Below are 26,995 nucleotides of genomic sequence, written 5' to 3' on the forward strand. Positions count from 1 at the left end.
ATGAGTGAGGAACACTACATTCAGTATACAGCTTCTTTTTATCGTAACAAACTAGCAAGGTAAGGGTTCAGTTGTGCCAGGAAAATGGGATGTGCCTTGGACAAATGACCAGGGAGGGGTTTAAAGGTATAGCTCGAGAATGCCGGGGGGTTATCAGGAAGGCAAAAGCGCAAATGGAATTGTGACTGGCTAAGGATGTGAAGGATAACAAGAAAGGTTTCTACAGGCATCTTAACAAGAAGAAGGTGATCAGAGAGGGTGTGGGGCCCCTACTGGATGAAGGAGGAAACCTAGTGACAGATGATGTGGGGAAAGCTGGAGTACGCAATGCTTTCTTTGCCTCTGTATTCACGGCCCAGGTCGGCTCCTGGACTAATGCGCTAAGTGATGCAACATGGGATGAAGATGGACAGCTTTTGGTGGGTAAAGAACTGGTTAGGAACTATTTAGAAAAGCTAAACGTACACAAATCCATGGGTCCGGACAGTGGTGGATATAGGGCAGGGCGAGCGGGGCGGCTGCCCCGGGCCCCGCTCTTCAAGAAGCCCCGCACATGCACCATGTCAAAGGGGGGGCCCCCACGAAATTGTGCTGCCCTGGGCCCCGCAAAATCCTCATCCGCCCCTGGATCCGGACTTAATGCATCTGAGGGTACTGAGGGAGTTGGCAAATGTCATTGAAGAGCCTTCAGCCAATATCTTTGTAAAGTCGTGGAGATCGGGTGAGATACCAGATGATTGGAAAAAGGCAAATGTAGTGCCCATCTTCAAAAAAGGGAAGAAGGACGATCCAGGGAACTATAGGCCGGTCAGTGTTACCCCCGTTCCTGGAAAAATCATGGAGGGAATCCTCAAGGAATCCATTTTGAGGCACTTGGAAGAGAGGAAAGTGATCAGGAATAGTCAGCATGGATTCACAAAGGGCAAGTCGTGCCTGACCAATCTGATTAGCTTCTATGATGAGGTAACTGGCTCAGTGGACATGGGGAAGTCAGTGGATGTTATATACCTTGACTTTAGCAAGGCTTTTGATACGGTCTCCCACAATATTCTTGCCAGCAAGTTAAGGGAATGTGGATTGGATAAATGGATGGTAAGATGGATAGAAAGTTGGCTAGAAGGCCGGGCCCAGAGGGTAGTGATCAACGGCTCGATGTCAGGATGGCAGTCGGTTTCTAGCAGAGTGCCCCAAGGTTCAGTTCTAGGACTGGTTTTGTTCGATATCTTTATTAATGACCTGGATGAGGGGATGGATTGCACCCTCAGCAAGTTTGCAGATGACACTAAGCTAGGGGGAGAGGTAGATATGCTTGAGGGCAGAGATAGGGTCCAGAGTGACACAGACAAATTGGAGGATTGGGCCACAAGAAATCTGATGAGGTTCAACAAGGACAAGTGCAGAGTCCTGCACTTGGGACAGAAGAATCCCAAACATTGTTACAGGCTGGGGACCAACCAGCTAAGTAGTAGTTCTGCAGAAAAGGACCTGAGGGTTACAGTGAATGAGAAGCTGGATATGAGTCAACAGTGTGCCCTTGTAGCCAAGAAGGCTAATGGCATATTAGGTTGCATTAGGAGGAGCATTGCCAGCAGATCCAGAGAAGTGATTATTCCCCTTTATTCGGCTCTGGTGAGGCCACATCTGGAGTATTGTGTCCAGTTCTGGGTCCCCCACTAGAAAAAGGATGTGGACGCATTGGAGAGGGTCTTGCGGAGGGCAACCAAAATGATTAGGAGGACGGAGCATATGACCTATGAGGAGAGGCTGAGGGAGTTGGGTCTGTTTAGTCTGCAGAAGCAAAGAGTGAGGGGGGATTTAATAGCAGCCTTCAACTTCCTAAAGGGAGGTTCCAAAGAGGATGGAGAGAGGCTGTTCACAGTAGTGACAGATGGCAGAACAAGGAGCAATGGGCTCAAGTTGTGGTGGGAGAGGTCCAGGTTGGATATTAGGAAAAACTATTTCACTAGGAAAGTGATGAAGCGCTGGAATGGGTTACCTAGGAAAGTAGTAGAGTCTCCATCCCTAGAGGTGTTTAAGTCTCGGCTTGACAAAGCCCTGGCTGGGTTGATTTAGTTGGGATTGGTCCTGCCTAGAGCAGGGGGCTGGACTTGATGACCTCCTGAGGTCTTTTCCAGCTCTATGGTTCTATGATTCTATGAGACAGAATCTGCAGGCAGGTGAAAAGGGCTGGTGGAGAGTGCACCCCCACCCAGGACTATCCCAACCTTGAGCCTCCCATCCCCTAGGTGCAGGGGGCTGAAGCTCCTCCCCCCCAATTCATAAGGGAACATTGCTGGTTGTTCCCCTTCATCAGGGAGTGAGGGGAAAGTTAACAGTTTGCTACATTCCTCGCTCTTGCTGGGGAGTGCAGGGGGCAGATGATTCTGACCTGCCTCAGTCGGGGAACATGCACCCCTCCCCTGGCTGCACCTGCTGGAGTTGCGGTGGCCATAGAGAGGCGCTTCTCACCTGCCCCAAGCTGCTGTGGTGAAAGGGCTGGGTTTGTCCTCTCTCCCTAGGGCAACCTGCATACTGAACCCCTCATATCCTGCCACACTCCAAAGCAATGATTTAAATGAAGAATGTACGTTTTATTTTCTAAAACACAAAAGTGAATTAAGGACCCGAGTCACACCAGGTAAATCTTCTAGTACAGGTTGCACCACTATAAACTGGAACTCTCTAGTCCAGCAACATCCATGCTCTGGAAGAACCACAGATGTTCCAGGATCACAGAGTCCCAGCACACTGCAGGGCAGGTGAGGGGACAACACATGATCCAGCTGCAGGGGGGACTGGGAGCTGGCACAAGGGTCAGCTGGGCTGGGGGAGAAGGGGAGGGAAGTCGGTGTGTGGCTTAGCTGGACTGCGGGGGGTGAAGGCCAGGAACTGGCATGCAGTTCAACTGGACTGCAGGGGGAGAGGGTGGCCAGGAGCCAGGTAGCCCAATGGGAGGGGGCCAGAAATGACTCCCCTTGGTCTGGAAAAATCCCTCATCCAAGACCCATCAGGTCCCAAAGGTGCCGGACCAGGGAGGTCCAACCTGTACTGATATATAGGAAGTATAGGACTTTTCACTTTTTTACAGTACTGTTGAACAGAGCCAAATTAGAGTCCTTGAAGGCTTAAGATCTCAAGTCACAGAAAAGATACACAGCACAGATTGCTGCAACGCAAGCTTCACCATAATATCTTGCCAATATTCCTCAATTCTTACTTGCCCTCAATCTCTCTGCTGAGATTGCCAATAAGTATGCCGAATAAGATTACCAGTAGTGATACAGGTATCACTGACAACTGCCCACCGAGGACTTGAATTAAATCACCAAATTCATTTCACACTAGCTACAAAACTGCTATTACGTGGTAATAGCTTTCAGTCATTACCGAGTTATTCTGGATTAAAACCAGGAAGCTAGAGGTGAAGAGGCGCAGTATCCCACTGTAAACACCATTCAATTACTTTTTATGGTTTGTTTTCTTAACCTTTATTTGGAGAGCAAGGGAGAAGCAAAGAAATCACTGCACTTTTTTGCTTTAAAAGCTGGTTTAAGACACACACAGCACACCAGGACCAGATGTGCATTCATCGCTCTAAACGTAGCCTGATGTGTAAGTCAATAATTTGGCAACCTCCTTAGAGAAGGAATTTGCTTATTATTTGTTCCACTAGCTGATCCAAAACCATTTCCAAAGTGGCACAATCCTTCTCCAAGTTAATTTCTCTGTTGAGAAGCACGAGTCAAAATAGAGATGGAGGAGCGAGAAGAGGAGGGCAGAAGCAGGTCTCTTCTTGTTATGGGATTAAATGTTAAAAAGCAAGAGTTTAGATGAGAAAAACCACTCTGTACTGCTGATTTCTGAGGCAGGTTTCTTTCTTTTCCAAGTGGACTCCAGTCTTTTTGCATTCCTCTGCTTCCCCCCACCCTCTCCCCATGATAGTATTTGGCAGGAGCTTTTAATTAAAAAACAGCCAGACAGCGTTTGTGCTACCCCTATGAACCTCTCTTGGGAAATGATGTTCTTTGCTCAGCAATTCCTGCTCAGAGCGCTGAGTGCCAACAAAAGGAAAACAGCTGGAATGACTTCCTATCCTTCCTATTCTCCATTCAGGCCTGGTGGCCTAGTAACAATTTTTATTTTTTTATTTTTTTCAAGACTGGGGCTAAAACAACAAGGATTCATTCAGGGTTCAAAGAAAGCCGCTCAGTTTTTTTGAAAAACATTGTTTATGGCTCATTTATTAAATAAATAACACAATAAAAATCTAATGATAATACAGATCTAATGGATTAAGGGCCTGATTCAGCTGCCCTGGAGTCAATAGGAAGTTTCTGGTCAACTTTAAGAGGATTGGATTGTGACTTTAATGACAGACTGATCAATTAGTAAACAGGATAATATCTTTGTTTGTGTATGATCAGCATCTAGCACCAAACCTGACAGGAGTCTCTAGGCACTACTGTAATATAAAAATTAAACAATGATATCATGTGACCTACCAAGCCCTATGTCATCACCGACTTACAAATCAATGCTGCAGAGACACAAAATAACATAGGACTGTCACATGATATTGTTTAATGTTTTGTCTGACGCAAATCTGAATTACTAAGATTATATATGTGTATATATCTGTTAGTAATTCAAATTTGCATCATACAAACCACTAATAAATTTTCAGTGCCATGTTGTCAAATTTCACAATTTTATTGCCTGTGTCATATCTCAAATTTTCCTAGAAGTCCCAACTTATGGAACCATGTTCTGGCCTAAAAAATTATAAAAAAAAAAAAAAAAGAGAGGGAGAAGATTTCAGACCTCATGAGAAAAATTTGAGAACATGAACACTGAAGACACCCACATGAGAAAGCAAACAAAAAAACGTAACATACAAGCAGTCCCCGGGTTACGTACAAGATAGGGACTGTAGGTTTGTTCTTAAGTTGAATCTGTATGTAAGTCGGAACTGGCATCCAGATTCAGCCGCTGCTGAAACTGATCAGTTTCAACAGCGGCTGAATCTGGACGCCAGTTCTGACTTACGTAGGATTCAACTTAGGAAACCCAGGCGTCCCCAAGTCAGCTGCTGCTGAAACTGATCAGCGGCTGATTCCAGGAAGCCCGGGGCAGAGCAACTCTGCCTCGGGCTTCCTGTAGTCAGCCGCTGGTCAGTTTCAGCAGCGGCTGACTTGGGGACGCCTGGGGCAGAGCAGCTGGGGTGCTGCTAGGTTGCTCCAGTAGCGCCGAGGAGCGGCGCTACTGGAGCAACCCAGCAGCACCCCAGCTGCTCTGCCCCAGGCGTCCTGATTCAGCCACTGCTGAAACTGACCAGCAGCGGCTGAATCAGGACGCCTGGGGCAGAGCAGCTGGGGTGCTGCCCGGTTGGAACAGTAGTGCCAAGGAGCGGCGCTGCGGGACCAACCCGGCAGCGCCCCAGCTGCTCTACCCCAGGGGTAGGCAAGAAAAGCCTGGTCTGCTGGGGGGGGAGAATGGAGGGCACTAGCTGCACCCCCTCCCAGCAGACCAGGGAAACGCGGGTGATGGGACCGCCCGCGTCCTCCACGGCTTTGCTCCGTCTCCCTGGTCTGCTGACCAGGGAGACGGGGAGCAAAGCCTTGGAGCATGCCCGCAGCGGGACAGCCCAGGCGCGCCCGGGCTGTCCCGCTGCGGGCGCGCTCCACGACTTTGCTCCCGGTCTCCCTGGTCTGCAGGGAGACGGGGAGCAAAGCCTTAGAGAATGCCCGCAGACCAGGGAGACCGGGATTAAAGCCGCGGAGTGTGCCCGCAGCAGAACAGCCCGGGCGCGCCCAGGCTGTCCCGCTGCGGGCGTGCTCCAAGGCTTTGCTCCGCGTCTCTCTGGTCTGCTGAGGGGGCTCCCCCCCCCCCCCCAGCAGACCAGGGAGACGTGGAGCAGCTTTTCTCGCCCCGGAGGACGGGGGCGGCGGGACTGCAGCGCATCTGGGCGTCCTGCCGCTCCAGTCCTCCGGGGCGAGAAAAGCCCCGTTCGTAACTGCGGATCCGACATAAGTCGGATCTGCGTAACTCGGGGACTGCCTGTATATAATTTTTAAGGCAATCATGTGGGTCAAAATGCTTTTAGAGAAGAAAAGTAACAGACCTTTGACACAGAGATTGGGGTCTTCTACAGACCTCCAGAATCCAGTTTGGATACGGACAGAGATCTCTTTCCTGTTTTCTCATTCCCATCTCCTACTCTGAACGCCCCCGCCTCCCCCCGCCCCACACACACAATACCCTGCTATGAGTCCCACCTCTTCGAATCACACTTATATTTCTTACAGGTACTGTCGTATGTAGGGATGTTACATTTCAATTAATTAACTAATCAAATTGTCAATGGGATTTCCATCAACTATTAGAACTTCTGCGTTTTGCCTTTGAAATGTACAAGAGCCCCAGCGGGTCCTGAAGTATATTTCAAAGCAGAAGCACCTGCATGGAGCCTGGGGTCCATGGGGGACTCCCCGCTGGCCCTGGGCTCCACGTGGGGTGCCAGCCTTGAAATGTACAAGAGCCCTAGTTGGGGGGGACTCGTACATTTCAAAGTTGGCCGCCGCTGCATCCTTGCCCCCTCTCACAGAGCTGGAGCTGGAGGGAACTGGCTTTTAACACCCACTCCTCTTCCCCCTCTTGCTGTCTCTTTGTGATAGAGGCAGCAAGGGCGGGAAGGGACTAGTTGAGTATCCTGTCGACTAGCCAATAAGCTTTTGCTCTTCAGACAGTCAACTACTTGATTAGTTGCTTACATTCCTAGTTGTATGGCAACCCCCTAAACTCCTGCCCTGACACCCCCCCCTCCCAGAAGCAGTGCAACAAATCATATAGGAAATGTAAATTACTTTCACCCCCGAACATATAATCTCTCTGGATTTTAGTAAAGCATTTGATACAGGTCCACACAGGAAATTATTTAAATTGGAGAAGATGGAGGATTAGTACAAGAACTGAAAGGCAAGCAAACCTGTTAAAGGGGAGACTGCAACAGGTCATGTTTCAAGGTGAATTGTCAGGCTAGAGGCAGGTTTCTAGTGGAGTTCCACAAGAATTAGTCTTGGGATCAATCTTATTTTTTCAGTTGTATTAATGACCTTAACACAAAAAGTGATAATGTGCTAATAAAAGTTATGGATGACACTAAGTCAGGGGATATCGCCAATACAAAGAAGGATCAGAATATCATACAAGAACATTCGATAACCTTGAAAACTGAAGCAATAGAAATGAAATGAAATTTAAATAGTATACATTCGTGTATTTAGGGACTAACAAGAATTGTTGCTATAAGCTGGAGACATATCAACTGGATATGACAGAACAGTCACATAAGGACTATGAGCCGCCAGTGTGATGTGGCCATGAAAAAGGCTAATGCAATCCTAGTTGCATCAGGTGGTATTTCCAGGAGATATAAGGACGTGTTGTAGGTTGAATCCCTCTAGTCCAGCACCCTTAGGACTTGACAGGTGCTAAAGCAGAGAATTTACCGAAACATGGGAGGTCTATCTTGTAGCAAGCAGGCCTCTTTATTTTTATTTTGTTTAGGGGAATAAATGGAATAATTGTTGCAGTGCTACTTAAAAATGCATGACTGTACGGATACACTCTATAGAAGCCTACTAGCAGACTTACCTGGTGTTGCCCGAGTCCTTCAGGGCAGGGGGCTGGCAGTGGGGGAAGGGGTGCAGAACTCAGGGCAGGGCTTTGGAGAAGGGGGGAGTGCAGGAGGCTGGGTGCTAGAGTGAGGGTTGGGAGGTGAGAAGGGGCTCAGGGCAGAGGGCAGGGTTTCACCTTTTCTCTTCCCCCAGTCCCCCTCCTCCCACTTTTCAGGGGTGTTTTCTATCCCCCAGCCTCCCTCCAGCGCCTGTGGTGTTTTTCACCCCCCCCCCCCAGCATCTCAGCCCCCAGGGGCCTTTTTTCTCCCCTCTCCATCGGTGCTGTGGCCAAGGGCTAGGAGTGGGAGAAAGGGTTTGGGGCGGGGGGCTACTATCTTGGTGTGTGGGCAGGCAAGATGGCAGATCCCCAGCCCTGCTGGCCACTCCTTTGGTGGTGCGGCTGCCTCCAGTGACCACTCTGCAGGATAGTTCTCCCCTGAGGGGTCGCTGCCTCCAGTGGCCACTCTCATATCGCATCCCTCTGAAGAGCCGCCACTCCTTTTGCATGTTATGGAAAACTGTCCTTTTCCTGGGACTTCTGCTTGTCCTTGCACAACCAAACCCTGACCTTGCATTAAGTTAGGAGAAGCGGAAGCTAGCTAGCTAGCTACCTACCTACCTCACTGAGAGCCAGGACTGGCGGTTGTAAACAAACTCGGCAGGAAACTTGGCCACACTCATGATGAGTTGACATCCAGCTAATCAAAATCATTCCAGACCACGGACGTTGTCAGACCAGAGAGGTTCAATCTGTATTACTATTATACAAGGTACTGACAAGACTTCATCTGGAATACTGTGGTCAATTCTGAATTTCCATGTTTCAGAAAAATTCATTCAAAGTGGAGCAGGTACAGAGAAAGACTACTAGGATGAACAGAAGAATGGACAAACCCGCTTTTATGAGGGGCAGCTTAATAGAATTGATTTATTTAGCCTAACAAAGTAAAGGCTAAGGGGAAATACGATTGCACTGTATAACAACATCAGACACATTATGCAATTTAAGATCCAATACTGGCCCAAGAACAAATGGATATAAATTGTCAGTCAACAAATTTAGGTTTGAAGGTTTCTAACCATTGGCCATGTGAAGTTCTGAATTAGCCTTCCCAGGGGAGTAGTGGGGCAAAAAAAATTAACTAGTTTTAAGACTGAGCTTAATAAGTTTATGGAGTGGACCACATAATGAAATTTCCTACAGCAGCAAATGACCCAGACTTGTCAACCTAGCTGTGGCTTTTTAAAGATCCGCTTCAGGGCTGTTATTCTGCATTTGTGTTCAGACCCTAAACAGGAGGGAATCTCCTTCTGTGCTCTCTACTCTTAGACACCCAGGCAGGGCTAGGCACAGTGTTCTTACTTGTATCTATTATTTGTATTATAATAGTGTCCAAAGGGCACAATCAAGCTCAACGTCCTTAGTGTTAAGCACTGTCCAAACACATATGACAGCATGGCCTCTGCCCCAAAGAGCTTACCTTTAATGTTTGTGGAATGCTCTGTAATGCAAGGGCAGAAGGTACAGAAGATACCAAATTATTATTATGAATTGTAGGCTAAAGAGATCTTTTTTCTTCCAGACAAATGAATTATGCTGCATACAGAACACAACTACAGCTACTGCAATTCAAACCATATTCTGGGTGGGAAATCTAATTTATCTATGACTCAGTGCATGATACCTGATCCGTAGCAGAATAAAGCTACACACTTGTAATAAATTTAATAGCTGATTTATGTTTGCTATCAATTCATGTTTATAGGCATGGTTCACTTTCACGTATTTGTATTTTAATCAGTCATTTTACTTAACCAGTTGAACTTTACTTGGCAGTGTTTCACTACCACAAAGAAAGAGATTCCATGTGCAATTTTGTCTGCCAAATCCAGATGAAGGAAAAGGCCTCTCTTCAAAGGCTGCAGGGTTGGATGAAGAGAAACACTGTCAAGGGCTGGTATGGTGGATTATGGGAAAGGGCCCTTCATCAAAAATCTGCTGATGTGGGTGGAAGGGAAGAAATACACATAACATTTTTTTAAATGATCTTACCCCGCGCAACCCTGAGGCGAGCAGAACTGAAATCGTGTGTCACCGTTACAGTGATACAGAGCAGGAATATCCTCTGTCTTGTGCACTGGAAGTAATAAACCATACTGTGCAGACTAGGAAACTGAGGGACAGCAAAATATTCCATCGCGTGCATTCCAGACTGGAACCAAAATGGAGACGCTGTTTTTCACAAATTGAGCTATCACACGCTTGTATATAAAAAGAGAGATAAAAGGGGCCAATTAGAGAACAGCCACATCTATCAAAACTTTAACCCTTAACCTAAGGAAAACATAAGCTAGGATCAAACAGAGACACACACAAGTCATTCTGCATTGCCTTTGAGAATGCTGTTATGGCTTATCCAAGTATTATGAAAAGCTGATGAGAAATCCAGACACAGTCCTGCTCAAGCATTTGAAATCTTAAGGAAAAAGAAGTACGTTCCAGTTCTTTAAGCATTTAACATATCACAGCTAGACCCTTCTCCCATACCTAAGAGGAAAACAGTCCTGGCTTCTTTGCAGACAGTATGAGGTGACTGTCTAGCAATTTTTTATCAAATCTAGGTTAGTTTTCCTTGGAATGGAATTTGGTTTTACACGGTACTTTTCACACTGCAGTGTATCAAAGCACCACGTACAGAGCTCTGAATTACATACCGTACAGTTATCCACTGACTTTGTAGGCAAGCCACCACAACACAAAGCACTCCCCGTGAACTAATGCACAGTCTGGACAACACACCTTGCTTTATTTTTATAATTAATAATATTAAGCACTTCTAAGATACCTTTTATTGGACGATTGCAAAGCGCTTCTAAAGCATTATTAGTGAATTAAGCTTCTGGCCCCTCATGAGAAGTATAGACGTATTTAAGTTCACGGCAGGTACGTATCAATAGCTATTAACCACTATGGTCAGGGATGCAACTCCATTACTTTGGGTGTCCCTAAACCTCTGAATGGCAGAAGCTAGAACAGGATGATGGGGGCAGATCACTCAACAATTCCCTTGTTCTGTTCATTCCCTCTGCCAGAAGACAGGATACTGGCCTAATTGGACCAGTGGTCTCATCCAGCATGGTCCTTCTTATGTAGCTCTCTAAAGAGCATGCAGATATCCAGTCCTGCTTCTTGCATGGGGAATACAGGAGGGCTGGAACAATTTGTATAAAGGTGGTGCTGAGAGCCATTGAACCAAAACTGTAAAGCCTAGATATAATGGAAACCACTTCAAGCCAGGGGGTGCTGCAGTGTTCCCCCCCCCCCCCCACACACACACACACTCCTAGGTTCCAGATGTGCTCCCTGCTTTCCCTCTCCATTTTGTGGGGTAGATTTAGCAGGCTGTGCTGCATACGCACAATAGTGAGAATTATGAATTTGGTTTACGATGCACTGCACTGTGAACAAACCCCGGAAGCTGCAGTACAATTGTCTGGAGGGAATCAGGCTGTGTATTTTGTACACAAATCACTGAAAACATGTAATTACAGGCTGAACCTCTAAAATCTGGGACTTTCTGATCTGGCAACATCCGTGGTCTGGCAGCAGCATGGATATTGCTGGACCAGAGAGCCCCAGATGGCCAGGTCCAGAAGCACAGCCTGCTCTGGGCTAGAGGTGGGGAGCGTATCCCCACTGGCGCTGGTGCGTTAGGGATCACAGCCATGGCCAGGACTGACAGCAAAGAGCACAGCCCCAGCCAGGGCTGGAGGCAGTGGGGTCAGCAGCCAGCATGGCATGGTGGGAAACAGCCTTAGTCAGAGCTGGGGGAGGGGGGGGAAGCCGCAGCCCCGGTTAGGGCTGGCCCTGTGGAGTGCAGCCCCAGCCAGGGCTGGAAGCAGCATGGTGAGCAGCCAAGAGCACAGTTGTGGCTGGGGCTGGCAGCAGGGTGCGCAACCCCGACTAGGGCTGGAATGAGCGGGACTGGCAGCTAGGTACACAACCCAGACCGACACCGTAGGAGCACAGCCCTGACTGGGGCGAGAGGCAGCAGGGCTGGCCCAGTGGGGGAGACAGCCCCGGTCACAGACGGCACGGTGGAGGCCCAGCCTTAACCTCCCCTTGTCTGGAAAACTCTGTGGTTCAGGACCACTCAGGTCCCGAGGGTGCCAATCAAGGGAGGTTCGACCTGCATAATAAACAGTGGAAAGCATCGTGTTGATTAACGCAAGACTCACAAAAAGCCCATGGTGGTGGGGGCACATGGTCTGAACACATTGAAAACCAGAACTGTAGCAAGCAGGATTAGTGAACTTTATCAAGGATTAGACACTTATATGAATAAGAATCATACCCGCCTTACACTAGCTATACTGAAAATGATATGAACTATCAACGTTCCTGCTTCAGGACAGTAATGCACAATCCAGTGAATTATGAAAGGCAACGGGCACCTTTGAAACATCTAACACTGGTCACTGGTGGAGATCTGATATTGATCCAGACTGGCTGTTGATTAGTTCTGCAATAACTGTTCTTATTTCCCAAAGGCCAAACTGGTGAGCAGATAGGAGGGTAGGATGCCAGCGAGATCTGCATCCTGTATCTACTATGAGCACCTATTCTGTAGAATTGCTCTACGGACCCAGGCAAGGATAAGAATTGGTCTATGGAAGGACTTGCATTCTGTATGTTTTGGGGCAGGGTAGTCTTATGGTTGACACACAAATCTGGGAGTTGGACTACCTAAGTTCTGCTCCTAGCCTAGTCACCAACTCACTGGGCAACAAATATTTGCAAGGCTATGAACTTGTGCCTCAGTTTTCCCCTGTAAAATGAAGACAAGGGGGCTTGATTCTCAATTATTCTAAGCATCTTATCATGGCTCAGAGTGGTATAAAGGGGCCTTACTATAAATGAACATCAGACCTAATGCATGTGAGAAATTGAAGAAGGTCCAGAGAAGAGCAACAAAAATGATTAAAGGTCTAGAAAACATGAGCTATGAGGGAAGACTGAAAGAATTGGGCTTGTTTAGCTGGAAAAGAGAACACATCATTTGTGTTCCTTGCATTGGCAGTGTTCATCCACACCAGGAGCACTTGTAGCGTAGTGCATTGCAGAACAGCTCATGAGATCCCATAACAGTCAGTATACACAATGCAGTGTCTACTCTGCATTGACCTGACAACACCGACCTTGATTCTACACAGCCCATGGAGGTAGAGTTAAGACAGCACAGCACAGCAGTTATGCTAGAAGGAGTGAAATTTAAGTGTAGACCTTAGGTCAACCTAACTACGGTTTAGACCATATCTGAGATTCATTGGAGATCCATTGAGTAACACCAGCTAGGTGTGTGACCCCAGATTTTTATTTTCTTAATTATTTTTTCTAGTACTCAGGTATGGCTCATTGGTTTTCATGTCCCAGTACCACCTTAGCACCTTCACACCCCTTTTTAAAATAGAAGAGTGATACAATGGTAGCAGCTCTCTTTTCTTAGTTTTCAGTTTCTTTGCTCTTTTGTTGTTTCACATGAACGGTGTCTTTTTTTAATCATTGATTTTAATGGGAGCAGGATCCAGCCAACAGAGATTACCGTGGTTCCTGCTGCAAACAAATTAAATATTCTCCAGGTCTCTATACGCCCTAGGTGCACTGGGTTATCATAGGCAGAGTGGGAAATCTGATTTAACAAGGTCAGTTTCAACTAAGCGGAACATCGATAGCATATATTCGTTAGGAGGAGAAATGCAGAAATTCAGTTTTTCTGTCCATCTTATAAAGTATTTGACCATATGGGACAATTTGTGCCTTTTCATTTTACCACTCTCTCCAAGCTGGAACACATCTTCCATTTCCTTAGGTTGAATATCTGTGCACAGCCAGAGGGAATTGCCAGCTATTTGTTTAAAAAGTCTGTTCAATGCTGGAAGAGTAATGAATAAAATCATGTGGCAAACACAGTTTCAGCTCAGCCAATAATTTTAATATATTTATTGGTTTGTATAATGTGCTCAATTACACATTTCAGAGCACATATACATAACTCTAAAAACTCAGGCCAGATCCTGATATCAGAGTAACTCCATCAAGTGAGCTATTCCACATTTTGCCTGCAGTGGCCAAAATCCGAATATGGCACAAGCAAAAGCCAGAGTAAAAAGAAGAGCCTTGCACGGTTCGATTTATGAGTCCATATTGTTTCTACAGCATTTATTATACTTGGCCAGAAATAGGACACTGACAAATAATTCATCAGCTTAGCACTTGGGCTCTCACGCAACTAGCATACTTCATTGTTCAGCAATCCCCATTTAAATATGTTCAGTAAATTCTTTGTACAGATTTCAATTGCTGTGATTTCATTTTAGATTGGCTAGCCAAATAGATAGTACAAGACAGCTTTTTTGTAATGTTAAAACAAACAATATGTATCCAGAGTTCTGATCTTTACCAATCATGGATGTGACATACAGAGCTGGCCAGAAAACAAACATTCATTTTCACAAAAAATGTTGCGGTTTTGGCATTTGTTGTCATTGTGCAGCAGAACAAAACTTAAACCTTTCAAAAATTTAAAGTAGAGAAATAGTCATCCCCAGAATAGCCAATTCTAGCGATATAAAATCCCATTTAGTTGGTTAACTGGTTAACCGATTAAAGGGGACGTGAACGGCGGGAGGGTGCCGCTCCAGACCGGTTGAGCTGGAGTGACCCCTCTGCTCACTGTGACCAGGTTGGAGCAGCCCCTACACCATGAACAGGAGTTGCTTCGGCCATCTGAAGTGCTCCTGCCTGCAGCAGGCCCCATGGTGCTGGAGCAGCCCCCTGCATGCTGTGAGCAGGGAGTTGCTCCAGTCCCCACCAGTTAACCAGAACTGGTAAGCCTCACCCATTCATGAGTGAGGCTTACCAGGTAGCTATTTACATCCTTAGCTAGTATGCCATTGGTGAGACACTTACCTAGGATGTGGGAGATGCAGAAGAGAACAAGATGAGCACCCAAACAACCCAACAATTGGCTATTCTGAGGGGAATGAAGGTCTCTGTTTTCTATCCAGAACCCAGGAAGCCTTTCTGACAAAATCTGGGTTGAAACTAATACGTATCCATAAAAAGTTTCAGATTCACCAAATCAGTATCTTCTGTTGAAAAATGTCCAAGCAGCTCTGGTGACATCACTTATGGACACTGTTCACAATAAAAAGAAAGCAGAATATCCTAAATTAATACATACATATGGACTGTTAAGGCTAAGCAACACTTTGGTGGCACACACTCAGGATCTGATTCTGTAAGTCTATTGACTTTAATGGAGTTATTCTTGATTTATACCTGGGTTAGAAATAAGAAGAGAATCAGGATCAGGCTACGTCTAGACTGCATTGCTTTTCCGGGATTCTGGACGTATCCTGGAAAAGCAATGCCGTGTCCAAGGAATGAGTCCACTTTTCCAAAAAAGTTTCCGAAAAAGCGAATGTGCTCTTTTGCCATCCCTGTAAACCTCATTTTACAAGGAATAAAGGATGTGTCAAAAGAGCAGTTTTTTCCAAAATTTGGCGCCATGTAGAAACACCAAATTTCGGAAAAGCCTCTTTCGACAATAAAGCGGAAATTTCAGAAAAGACTTTCGACAGTTAAGTGCAAAAAGATACACAATTGTGTACCACAAATTGTGTTTCTTTTTCTGATTGAACTTTGCAGTCTAGACGTAGCCTCTGTTTTTCTAGTGATGTGAAGCAAACAGCTCTCCCTCTCCTCCGCTGGAAAGCTGGGACTAGATCCTCAACCAAGTCATTTAGAAAAGAAATTATATAGACGTGCATTTGCCCCAGATACATAATGTGCCGATATCACAGTGGGGAGGATAAACCAGTCTATATAGCAACAGATCTTCCAGCCTCACCTCCCTTACACTGGTATACAGGCAGCCAAGCTGGAGTTGACAGCGTGAGAGTAGCAATACACCACCCACAGTGTGGAAAAAGAAAAATGCTGGCAAATCCTTAACATTACAGAAATATCACGGGCACTTTAATGTTCATACAGCATGGAGAGGGCTAAGATTTTTAAGCTCTGGGTGGTTTGTAATGTGAATGCCGCAAGTCTCACATGTTTTGGTGCTTTTGTTAGAGTCCTAGCTGGTGGAATCAGGTTACTATGTAAGAAGCTCAGCTTTCCTTAAAAAACAACAACAACAAGCAACAATAACAAACCCCCCAAAAGGTAGTTTTCTAGCCCTCGTGGCTAAAGAAAAAAGCTTGAAGATGTGAAGCCTAAGTGTACCAACACCAGAAGGCAAAGAAACCACTGTCTTCCTCCCCCCAGGCATTTTTTTTAAATCTTGTGATTTTTCTAGTGCTTAAGAGTGGCAATTCTGCCAAAGCAAAATGCACACACTAAATTTATTTATGTTGAGAAGACGCAGAATCCTGAAATTTGAACTTGTGATTCAAGGTATCTTGCCTCTGGCTTCCATTTACACATATTGAGCCAAATTTATCTCTAAGTATGAATTTGGCTAGCTCTCTGCACTACAGGCAGTCCCCGGGTTACGTACAAGATAGGGACTGTAGGTTTGTTCTTAAGTTGAATCTGTATGTAAGTCGGAACTGGCGTCCAGATTCAGCCGCTGCTGAAACTGATCAGTTTCAACAGCAGCTGAATCTGGATGCCACTTCTGACTTACATACAGATTCAACTTAAGAACCCCAGGCATCCCCAAGTCAGCCACTGCTGAAACTTATCAGCGGCTGATTCCAGGAAGCCCGGGGCAGGGGCTTCCTGTAGTCAGCCACTGGTCAGTTTCAGCAGCGGCTGACTTGGGGATGCCTGGGGCAGAGCAGCTGGGGTGCTGCTGAGTTGCTCCAGTAGCGCCGCCGCTCCTCGGTGCTACTGGACCAACCCAGCAGCACCCAAGCTGCTCTGCCCCAGGCGTCCTGATTCAGCCGCTGCTGAAACTGACCAGCAGTGGCTGAATCAGGACGCCTGGGGCAGAGCAGCTAGGGTGCTGCTGGGTTGGTCCAGTAGCGCCCAGAGTGGCGCTACAGGACCAACCGGCAGCGCCCCAGCTGCTGTACCACAGGCGTCTGGAGCAAAGCTGCGGAGCACGGGGGCAGCGGGACAGCCCAGACACGCCATGGCTGTCCTGCTGCCCTCGGGCTCCGGGGCTCTGCTCTGCTTTGCTCCCCGTCCCCCTGGTCTGGGCTGTCTGCTGCCCGCGTGTTCCGCCGCTTTGCTCCCCGTCCTTCTGGTCTGCAGACCAGGGGGACGGGGAGCAAAGCAGAGCAAAGCGGCGGAACACGCGGGCAGAGGACAGCCCAGACGCGTCTGGGCTGTCCGCTGCCCGCGTGCTCCGCCGCTTTGCTTCCTCTCCCTGGTCTGCTGGAGACCAGGCAGAGGGCCCCGTTCGTAACTGCGGATCCGACGTAAGTCGGATCCGCGTAACTCGGGGACTGCCTGTATTTATTACTGCTCTTAGAGGTCTGTTCTCACCTCATGTACAATTAACAAACCCCCTTTAGATGGCATTACTACTTTTGTCCCATATCCTGCAAAGACACCTGTGCTTAACTTTATTCACGTGAGCAGTCCCAGTGACGTCAACAGGAAAACACACATTTGTTCTTTTGTAGGAGCAGAGCCTTAATCAGAATTTGCATGGGAAAGTAAAGCGTACTTAGAAATAGTGATTTCTTCATTACACTGAATTACAAATTTATCTAGACTGAATTCTTTAGGCTCCCATTTTCCACTGTGCCCTCCACAGTAAGCTTTGGTCCATATATTCATATATTGTCTTTTCCAAGCCTGAAGGGCTACAGATCTCTCATATTTTTGTATTTTCTCTCAAGAGGACAGAACACAGGGTAAAGGGAACAGCCTAATTCTTTAAGGGGAAAAAAATTTAGTGTAAATTGCACAAATAGTAACATGACCTGATGATTTTAAAACTATGTTAAAAAGGTAGTTATACAGATTCTCCCCAAAAAGCTAAATTATTTGGAGCCTAAGGGCATGTCTACACAGCAAGGCTAATGCCGAAATAAGCTACACAACTAGAGCTACGTCAATTGCGTAGCTTAAGTCAAAATAGCTTATTTCAGCTTTTGGCACTGCCTACACAGCAGAAAGTCGGAGAAAGAGCACTCCTCTTCCGACTTCCTGTAACTCTCATTTTATGAGGAGTAAGGGAGTCGGGGTAAGAAGCCCTTCACCTCGACATTATGTCGAAATAACTGCTTGTAGTGCAGACGCGGTCTATGTTATTTCAGAATAACGTCAGTTATTCCTAAATAACACTGCTGTGTGACGTACCCTGCGTGGTGCACTGCACCAGCCTTTCATTCTGAGTCCGATTTGCAAATCCTGGTTCAGTTTGTCAGTAAAAATGTTAGTAGCTCGACCCTAGTCTCCACTATCAATTTCATAAATATCATTAGCACAGTCTGCTCAAAGGAGCAGCACTGAAATATTTGGAGCAGTATAGATGAGCATTAAGAAGCTTTGGCATTCCTGATTCAAAACCAGAGCATTTTCCTACCTTTGCATGCCCTACGCACTCTGGCTTTCACTTTTCTCCAGCCCCCAACTATATTTTCATTAACTGCCTATTGCTGCTGTTATAAACATCAAAGAGATGCCATCTCATCTTCCCTTAGTTACAGCTTCCACTGTTCACCATAATATTTGGATCAGTGGGCTTGATTCTGATTTCATTTATTGCCGTGTATATTGGGAGCGACTCCCCTGAAGTCTTTGTAACCTGTGTCAAAACACAACAAGCATCAGAATATATGGAACTTGAGGGCACACAGTACTTTGCAGCACTAAGTCGCCAAATGAAACTAAACCATTAAAAAAAAAAACCCAGCTTCAGATCACATGCTGCTTCTTTTCCACTCCTCCTTCTACCTTATATTTAAAGTCTAAATTGGAAACTTAATGTTTCTGTCCTATCTTGCTTAAGGACCACATGACCCTCCTGTACTTTGAACCCAGATAAACTTATTACTGAATGAAGTCATGTGTAAAATGCTTTCCAGTGGAGATTATTTTGAACCAGGCAATGCTAAGAAATTTCAATTGTCAGAGATTTCAGCAGTTTAAAAAAGAACCATTCTTGTACAAAGGGCATTACTTAGAGAAGGAACACTAGATACCCTTTTGTAAGCGTAAGTATATGCGTACTAAAGAAAGCAGACAACCCTTCGGCTAATTAACGAAGAAAAATCACTACCACACTTCTGGAACTCATTATATTAAGAGATAAACTTTTGCCTACTTCTATAAACTCTTAATCTTTAATGCAAAAAATGTCTTGATAAACCACGTGATCCTTATTTTAAGTAAATAAAACCAGTATCAGTCATTTCACTGAAAACTGGCAAATTTAAGATAGATTGACTATAAAGAGGTTCACAGATTCTAGAGAGATGCATGACTGCATCTAGTACCTGGAGAAGATGTGGAAGTGAGACCAGTAGGTATATTTCCCTCAAAAATAAGTGATCTATGGTGTGGCCAAATTTCCAACTTGAGTAGTTATATTATGACTACTGAAATTCCTCCTGTTGTTTTGACTAAATATAGTAATCCTCTTCACTTCCTTTCATAAAGGGTTGCATAGTGGTGTTGTGCACCATTAAATGGTAGCTACTTTCTGCCCCGGAGACGGCTGCATTTCAGGGATAGATAAAGGGACCCCTCTATATACAGAATAAATGTTTGTGTGATATGATTTAAAGGTTTTATTGGAATGACTTTTGGATGCCTAGAGTATATCATGCCTATCACTGTACTTTATGCAATGTAACCACATTGCATGCAACATGATTTTTAGAGACACTTGCAGACTTGTTTTCTAAAACCAAGACCCACTCTTTACACCACTGCAGCCCAAAAATCCTGTGTGCCTACTGTGGATAGAAAACTCCCCCCTTTCCCCACCACCAATACAAGATTAAATCCATAAGGAAACTGGATAAACAGAAGAGAGGGTGCTGCAGGAGCATTTTATTGGACACCGGGGCAGCCAGACAAAACAAAACAAAAGACTTCTGATGGCTCTAATTGTTCCCTAAGCCTGTGCATCGGTTAACTGTTCTGAATAAACAGAAACATAATAAAATATTTAGATTTCTACAGCATTATCTAAGGAACTCAGAGCACTTTACAGATATTAATGGGTCTCACGACTCCTCACCCCTGCAAGGTGCTGTGTATAAGTACTATAACCCTATTTTATAAAAGAGGAAACAAACACAGAACTATAGGGCCAATCCCTGGCATTTTAATTGGGCAAAAATCCAACTGGAATCAACATCGTTTTCCCTGAGTAAAGATGGCAAAATATTGCATTGAGGCTAATAAAATTGATCACGGACTGGGAGTTCCTCAAATTGAATGTCCAATTTGATACACACTGAATCTGATTTTCAGAAATCCTGGGAACCCACAACATCCATTAACTACCGCTAGGCTGTGTCTAGATTGTCAGTGTTCTTGTGGAAATCCAAGTGGCCAGGGTAGACAGCTGGCAAGTTTTTCCGCAAAATCATCTGCTTTTGCGGAAAAACTTGCCAGCTGTCTACCCTGGCCGCTTGGATTTCCACAAGAACACTGACAATCTCATGTAAGATCGTCAGTGTTCGTGCGGAAATACTGTGCTGCTCCCGTTCAGGCAAAAGCCCTCTTGCGCAAATCATTTGTGCAAGAGGGACAGTGTAAACAGCACAGTACTGTTTTCCGCAAAAAAGCCCCCATCGCGAAAATGGCGATCGGGGCTTTTTTGCGGAAAAGCACGTCTAGATTGGCCACGGACACTTTTCCGCAAAAAGTGCTTTTGTGGGAAAGCGTTCTGCCAATCTAGACGCGCTTTTCTGAAAATGCTTTTAACGGAAAAGTTTTCCGTTAAAAGCATTTCTGGAAAATCATGCCAGTCTAGACGTAGCCCTAGAGTTTTAAGGTGCTTGGTATATACCAAAAGAAGAATGAACAAGCCACAGTATCTCATCTCTGGTTCCCAGAATCAGAAGCCACTTCTGACATTTCCTCTATAAGCAATCTACCCCAGTGGCACACACAGGCTACGTCTAGATGGGGCCAAATGGTGGAAAAACTTCCAAAAAAAAAGCGGAAAAAACTATGCAAATGTAGAGTGCATTTTGTGTAGCTTTTTCCACAAAAACACCACAGTATAGACCTAGCCTCAGAGAGGCAATGCTGGGAATAGTTCCCCTATAAGCACAGTGTATTTTAACCTAGATCATTTGCTAATGTTTATAAAGCACTGTGAGAATGAGATGTGCTAGGTAAGTGCTTAGTTTTATTGACGACAGCTGTACACTTGACAAGGATTTCTTTTTGTGGAGAGAGCTCCATAAGGTCACTAGCTGCTTTATGCACCAGACCTGGTATTTAAGAAAGTTATATAGAGTTTGTACAGCTACACTTGCATCTAGCCTTTCCCCCACCCTTTTTTTTGACCATTAAAAAATCGGGGCACAGAAACTGACTTCCCCTCAGGACTTGCCAAGTGCTCAGTTTTGTTCCATTTTGCTTTTTCTTTCCACCCTTCCTCTTTTGACACACAATCCTCTAATATGAAAATAAAGTATGTGGCAAATGAGAAGCAAAGCTCTGCGGTGGTCACTGATTCCTTTGGATTCCGCTTCCCTGTCAGTTTTGTTCTAACCTGGCAGGGGATTTAAATTGATGAAAATGCTACAGCTTGAAGCACTACAGTGCAGAATCCTTGTCAATTTAAGCCCCTGCAGGCTCACAGGGACAGAGCTGGCAGGGAAGCAGAGGGCTAATGAACATATGCACTCAAGTCACATGCACACATGCCAATTAAAACCAGAGCCCTTGATGCATTTCTTTGGGGTTCCCAGCTCTTCAGTTAGAATACTGCAGCACTAATCTGGGAGGCTGGAAGATATGCTGTTGCTGTATCACACAGCTACATTGAAATAAAAATGCAAGTTTTAAGGGGAAAGATCAGAGTAAAGGTCTTTTTTGCAGCATCTTGTTAAATGTTGTATAATAGTTACAAGATATGTGTAGTTTTATCTTTTTTTTGGACTATAACAAATACTAATTCATCTATAGTATCCTGGGACCAACCTGGCTGCAGTAGCGCTGCATACACAGAATAAAGTTGACATGGCTACAACTCTGCAAACAACACAGAATAAAGTTCAAACCACCCTGATGGTGAGTATAAAATGCCGATCAGCACATGTGTGCGTTGCTGCCATCCTGTGGCCAATCTGGGTGCTCATTGAAGGCAACAGTAAAGCACACCTTTGTCCAAATGTTTCACCTTCTTTCCATGTGCTAGTATTGACAAACTGCAGGAGGTCTTGTGGACAGGTGAAGATAGGCCTCTCAACAGATGTTTCTCCAAACGGAAGATTTTTTTTCTTCCTCAGAATCACCCTTTTTCATTTTGAGTTCTATTTAAGCACCAATGTGCACATCAATGTAGAATGTAGACAGATACAGACAGTCCTTGTCCTGATTACGGTGTTCCAGACTGAACACAAAAGGACACTCTGAGTGAATACTGTTAAGATCACAAGGACGGTGTTCATGGGCTTCAAAAAGAGACCTTTTAGGAGAAGCGGATGAGGCCTGCTTCAGGAAGTTATTCCATGCACAGAAAAGAGCAAGGAATTTGGCACAAAGACAGGAGTGGGACATGGAAACAAAAGCAGTAGTGACAGCACAAGTCAACAGAGCAAAGAGGATTTGCAGGAACACAGTAAGATCCAAGATGCAGTGGAAGGAGGATAGTCAAGCGAGGCCTTGAAAGCAATAATAGGAAATTTAAACTTGAATTGGTGGGAAAAGGGGGAGCCCACTGGAGTTCCCCCTTTCCAGCTGATTAAGGAAAAAAAATTGCCAGAGCATCTTTTAAGCCAAATCTTGCTTTCCTTATGGAAAACTCCTATTAACTCCAATTTGGAGTTTTCTGAGAGTATGATTAGCATGATTTCGCCCACTGTGTACCAGAAATATTTATTAGAGGTCCAATGATCTTACACCTATGCAAGGACTTTAGCAAAGTCAAAATTGAAGCAGGGACTATTTTGTGTTATGTGTGTATACAATATCTAAAACGATGGTGCCCCTTTCAATTTCGCGCTACAGATAAATAATAACTTGGTATTGATGTTCCCTATGAAGTCACCACCGAACAAGTCAATATTTTGGTTTATTCTATCAAAAAAATCTTGTACTAAAATATCTGGAAAAAATTAAAGGAACTTAATAATGAAAGGGGAAAATGAAATGCTGAGAGGCAAAGGAAAGAAAGCTACACCCAACAGACAGTTTGAAACACAAATGAAAGAGAGAGAGAGAGAGAGAGAATGTGTGTGTGTGTGTGTGCGTGTGCATGCGCACCCTAGCATTTGCCACTGGCAAACAATAAAATGAGGTTGCCTTTAGAGTCTTCACCATGACTATATGTCAGCTGACGGTCAGGGCAGTGTGTGCGTGTGTGTTACACCCAAGTCTTCAACTGCTGAGACGCAAGGTCTCGTTGCAGTGGGCAGCCTAGGAGGCTGGAGGGCAACCCGAAAAGAGTCTAACGTCCGTGACTTTACTGCTAGGACCGGGGTCCCGTCGCAGAGGGCAGCCAACAGGCTGACAGATGCCCCGAGTTTATAGGAAGAGCTTATTACATCTCAGATTTCAGCTGGTAGGATACAGGATCCCTTCGCAGCGGGCAGTCTAGGGAAGACTGAGAGATGCCCCAACGGATCTGTCACCTGGGAGTGACACGATCCAAGTGCCCAAGTTCTTCCTATACCTGTCCCTTACAACCGGCTAAAGTTCTTTTAAATTGTGCTTGGTTCTGTTACAGCAACTGAAGGAGTCAGGTTAAAGCTTAATCAGTTACAGGTTTATTAAAGAAGCTTATAAATCATATGGTTACAATGGCTATTGCTCTCTTTCTTAACTGCTAGCAAATATAGTTCTTAAAAAATGGTTACACAGAAAATAAAGATAGAAAATAGAAATAATGTTACCAAGTGACAGATTAATCTTTAAAGAGCTCTAAGTCTATGTGTACACTTAAGACAAAGGACCACATCCAGGTACAATTTTTACCCCCTTCTGTGCCTTTTGACTCCAGCGTGTCAGGCCAGGGCCAGTCCCTCAATTCCTAGGAAAGACGAAAATACGAGGTGGGCATCCCCGTGGAACCTCGGGAGGTCAAACACCTAACCCGACCAGCAGGTAGATTGTAGATTGACACTCAAAGTGAGTGTGCTGCTGGACCCATCTTTATACCCATGGGGTCACGTATATCTCTTTCTTATCTGTGATGCCAAATGATGCTGGTCTGTCTTATGACACCAGTTCTTACAAGGGAGTTGTGAACTTAATTTACACTTGTAAGAGAGATAACTAAATTGGAAGTACTGGAGATTCTTTTCTCAGTGGGAGATTCCTCTCCCAGGGACAACTGTGTGTGATCATATCAACATGGGTGCCAGCCGGGGCAGTTCTCGCAGTCTCGAGGTCAGCTTATTGCCTTAATCGCTCTTTTCTCATATCTATGTTTTCAGCTTCTCAGGAACAGATAAGCCAGCATAGACTATGCTGATTTTATTGCTCCTTCTCTGCCCTGTATGCTTCAGGAACCTCAGAGAGACAAATAAGATGGATGTGGGGGGGGGGGGGGAGAGTTTGTCTGGCTACACTATAGCAGGGTTGCCACGCCTCAGCAAAGTTATACAACAAAACTACAAGTTGGTAGATAGGCGACAAGAACAAGATTTTTCCTACATTGAACAAATTATCTAACCTCTCCCCACCAAAGTTTACAAATTGATTAGACTAAAATTGGACTCAATAATTGGTCCCAGAAAAGACTATGAAGTGGACTACATACAAATTGACGACTATCCTGGTCTGGCGATGTACTGATGGTAATTATACATTTTAAACTATTCGATTTTGCATAGATGTAATCAGGTTGTATATGGAAAACCTAGTGATTCAATTTCTGAACAGTATGCAATGCTTTTATTACATACTTTGCACTTTTATGGGACGGGGGTAGTAGCAGGTAGAGACATTTTCTGTTATGTTTTGGGTTTTTTTTTAAACAAAGAAGGCAGGCCCACAAAATCAAGGACAATCTTGGATCTTATGCTTCCAACTTTACCTCTCTTAATTTGAGACTGCCATCCACAAAGCTTTCTAGTCTCTACTTGAGCAGCAGTATATTCAGAGGAGAATATGCATTATATTAGCAGTGTACATGTAAAGGAAATGGGAGGGATAAATTATGAGTTTCTTTTTTCTTCTTTCAGGATTGTTAATTACAGAAATATGAACCCAGAAAGGCAAACTTTTTTCCAGGAATATCTGACAAATCAAGGAACAGCAGTAAAGTCCTACTACTGGCAGACACAGAGCTGTGCTAAATGCCCCTATCATATACGGACAGGTGAAGAAGAAAGAGTTCCTTATGTGGAATTTCATATGGCCTTTGGATTCCCATATGGGCTACTGAGTCCTCAAAACAAACATATTCTATGAACTGAGGAGCTTCTCTGGGACATAGGGTTACCAGGTGTCCAGTATTCACCTGAACAGTCCAGTATTTTCTGATTTTTTCCCTGGCCAGGATGCAAAAATGCTGGGCACCTGGCAACCCTACAAACACTCAGCACCTGGCCTTCCCCCCCCCCCCCGACACCCCCTCTCCCCGGCTCCCAACACACCCAGCCCCCCCCCCCCCCCCCCCCCCCACCCCAGTCCCCATGCTTACCTGGTTCCACAAGGCTGCCTGCACAAAATGACTGCCGACCAAGGGGAAGCAATGCTTCCACTGGGTCTTAGTGCTCACCTCCTCCCCTGTTCCTATCCCTGCACTCACTCTTAAAGGGGACATGCTGTTTTAATGCCGTTTTATTTTATTTTATTTTTTGCTCAACTACTTTGGTCTCTAACCCTTTGGTCTCTAACCCTAACCCTTTTTTCCCCCCCTTCAACAGAATTTTTTCCTGGTGGTTTTTTTTTTTTTGGGGGGGGGGGGGAGAGAAGAGTGTTCAGAATTTTTGTTTCAACCATCTGGCAACCCTACTGGGACACTAGTCCAAAAGGGCCATGCAACCAACTGCCTTAAGTGTAACATCCATCCAGAGTCTATGTTGTTTGAGATGTGTGGTTATCTGCATGTAGTTACATACGATTATGACGGCATTGGGTATATAATTCTTTATTCAAACTATTCTCCTTGTAATGAGGCTGAGCACTGCTGCATAAGCAAGATCTACAACTTCTTGACAAAGTACCGAGACATTATCTTCTGTATTTATTTCTCTCAGCTTTATTACACTGAGGATGATTTCCCTGTGTCCATATGGAACTGTGAAGCTTTACGAAGCCTTGCCAGCTTATGGCCTTATGTGACTCTAAACCCATTATGTGGTAGGATCTGACATTCCCTCCTTTGCAATTTTGTGAGTGGTATGCCAGAAGCAACCCTTTACTATCCAGTTTTACCTGCAAGAGCGTTAGCTGATCATCAAAATTCACATACAATTAACAACATAACAGGAATGAAATCTTATTTCATGAAAGCATCTCCCCAGGCAACATATATGAAAATCAAAAAGATCAGTAGAATTTGCAGCAAATATTATTTTGCTCACCCACCTTCAGCAATGATGGATGGCAGATTGCCACCACTTATGACTGACTCACAGCCATTTGGTACCTTTTGCAAGCAAGTTTCTGCCCTTTGGGGGGCAATATTCAGATCCCAAACCTAACAATATTGTAAGGCATTTAAAAATGTCTAAGGGGTTATCTAATGATACCAGTCATTCACAAACCTTTTCCCATGGAAGACCGATTCAGATGGTAGAAATCACTGAACGACTTTTAAGTAGTAAGACTACAGATATCAAAGGGGGGAAAAGAAGTAAAGGCATCTCTTACGAAAGTTAATATACAAGCAGGGGGTCTAGATGGGTCAGAAAACTGATGTTGTGGATCTGGAAACTTTTACCTTTTGAATACTCATTTAAATCCAAACTAGGCCAGTAATGATGAAAATTCAGGACCCACTAATGACTTTTAGTGATGTACAAAAAATGGAATTGACGGGTCTCAATCCGATTTTCACCAGAGAGATATCCACATTATACAAGACACCAGCATAATTAATATCTTTATTAGAAGCATCAGCATATGGCAAAGATGAAATGGACAATATGGCCCAAACTCTACCTGGATCTGCAGAAATGATTCCTTCAGCTAAGAGTGGGCATAACCTGGGAAA

The 26,995-nt window shown here is 44.9% G+C and overlaps 2 protein-coding genes across 2 annotated transcripts in view; one reads left to right on the plus strand and one right to left on the minus strand.

The window, feature by feature from the left end:
* On the plus strand, positions 1–26,661 carry APOBEC4 (apolipoprotein B mRNA editing enzyme catalytic polypeptide like 4). The gene is given in 4 exon segments (XM_075937113.2): positions 1–59; positions 25,017–25,153; positions 25,804–26,405; positions 26,407–26,661. Coding segments are annotated over 4 exon segments (1,053 nt in total).
* RGL1 (ral guanine nucleotide dissociation stimulator like 1) overlaps positions 1–26,995 on the minus strand; it is a 149,943-nt gene that overhangs the window by 119,152 nt on the left and 3,796 nt on the right. The gene's annotated exons all lie outside the window — the stretch shown is intronic.

Source organism: Pelodiscus sinensis, chromosome 9 (assembly GCF_052426305.1).
Source record: "Pelodiscus sinensis isolate ZL-2025 chromosome 9, ASM5242630v1, whole genome shotgun sequence".
In the NCBI taxonomy this organism is placed as follows: domain Eukaryota; kingdom Metazoa; phylum Chordata; order Testudines; family Trionychidae; genus Pelodiscus; species Pelodiscus sinensis.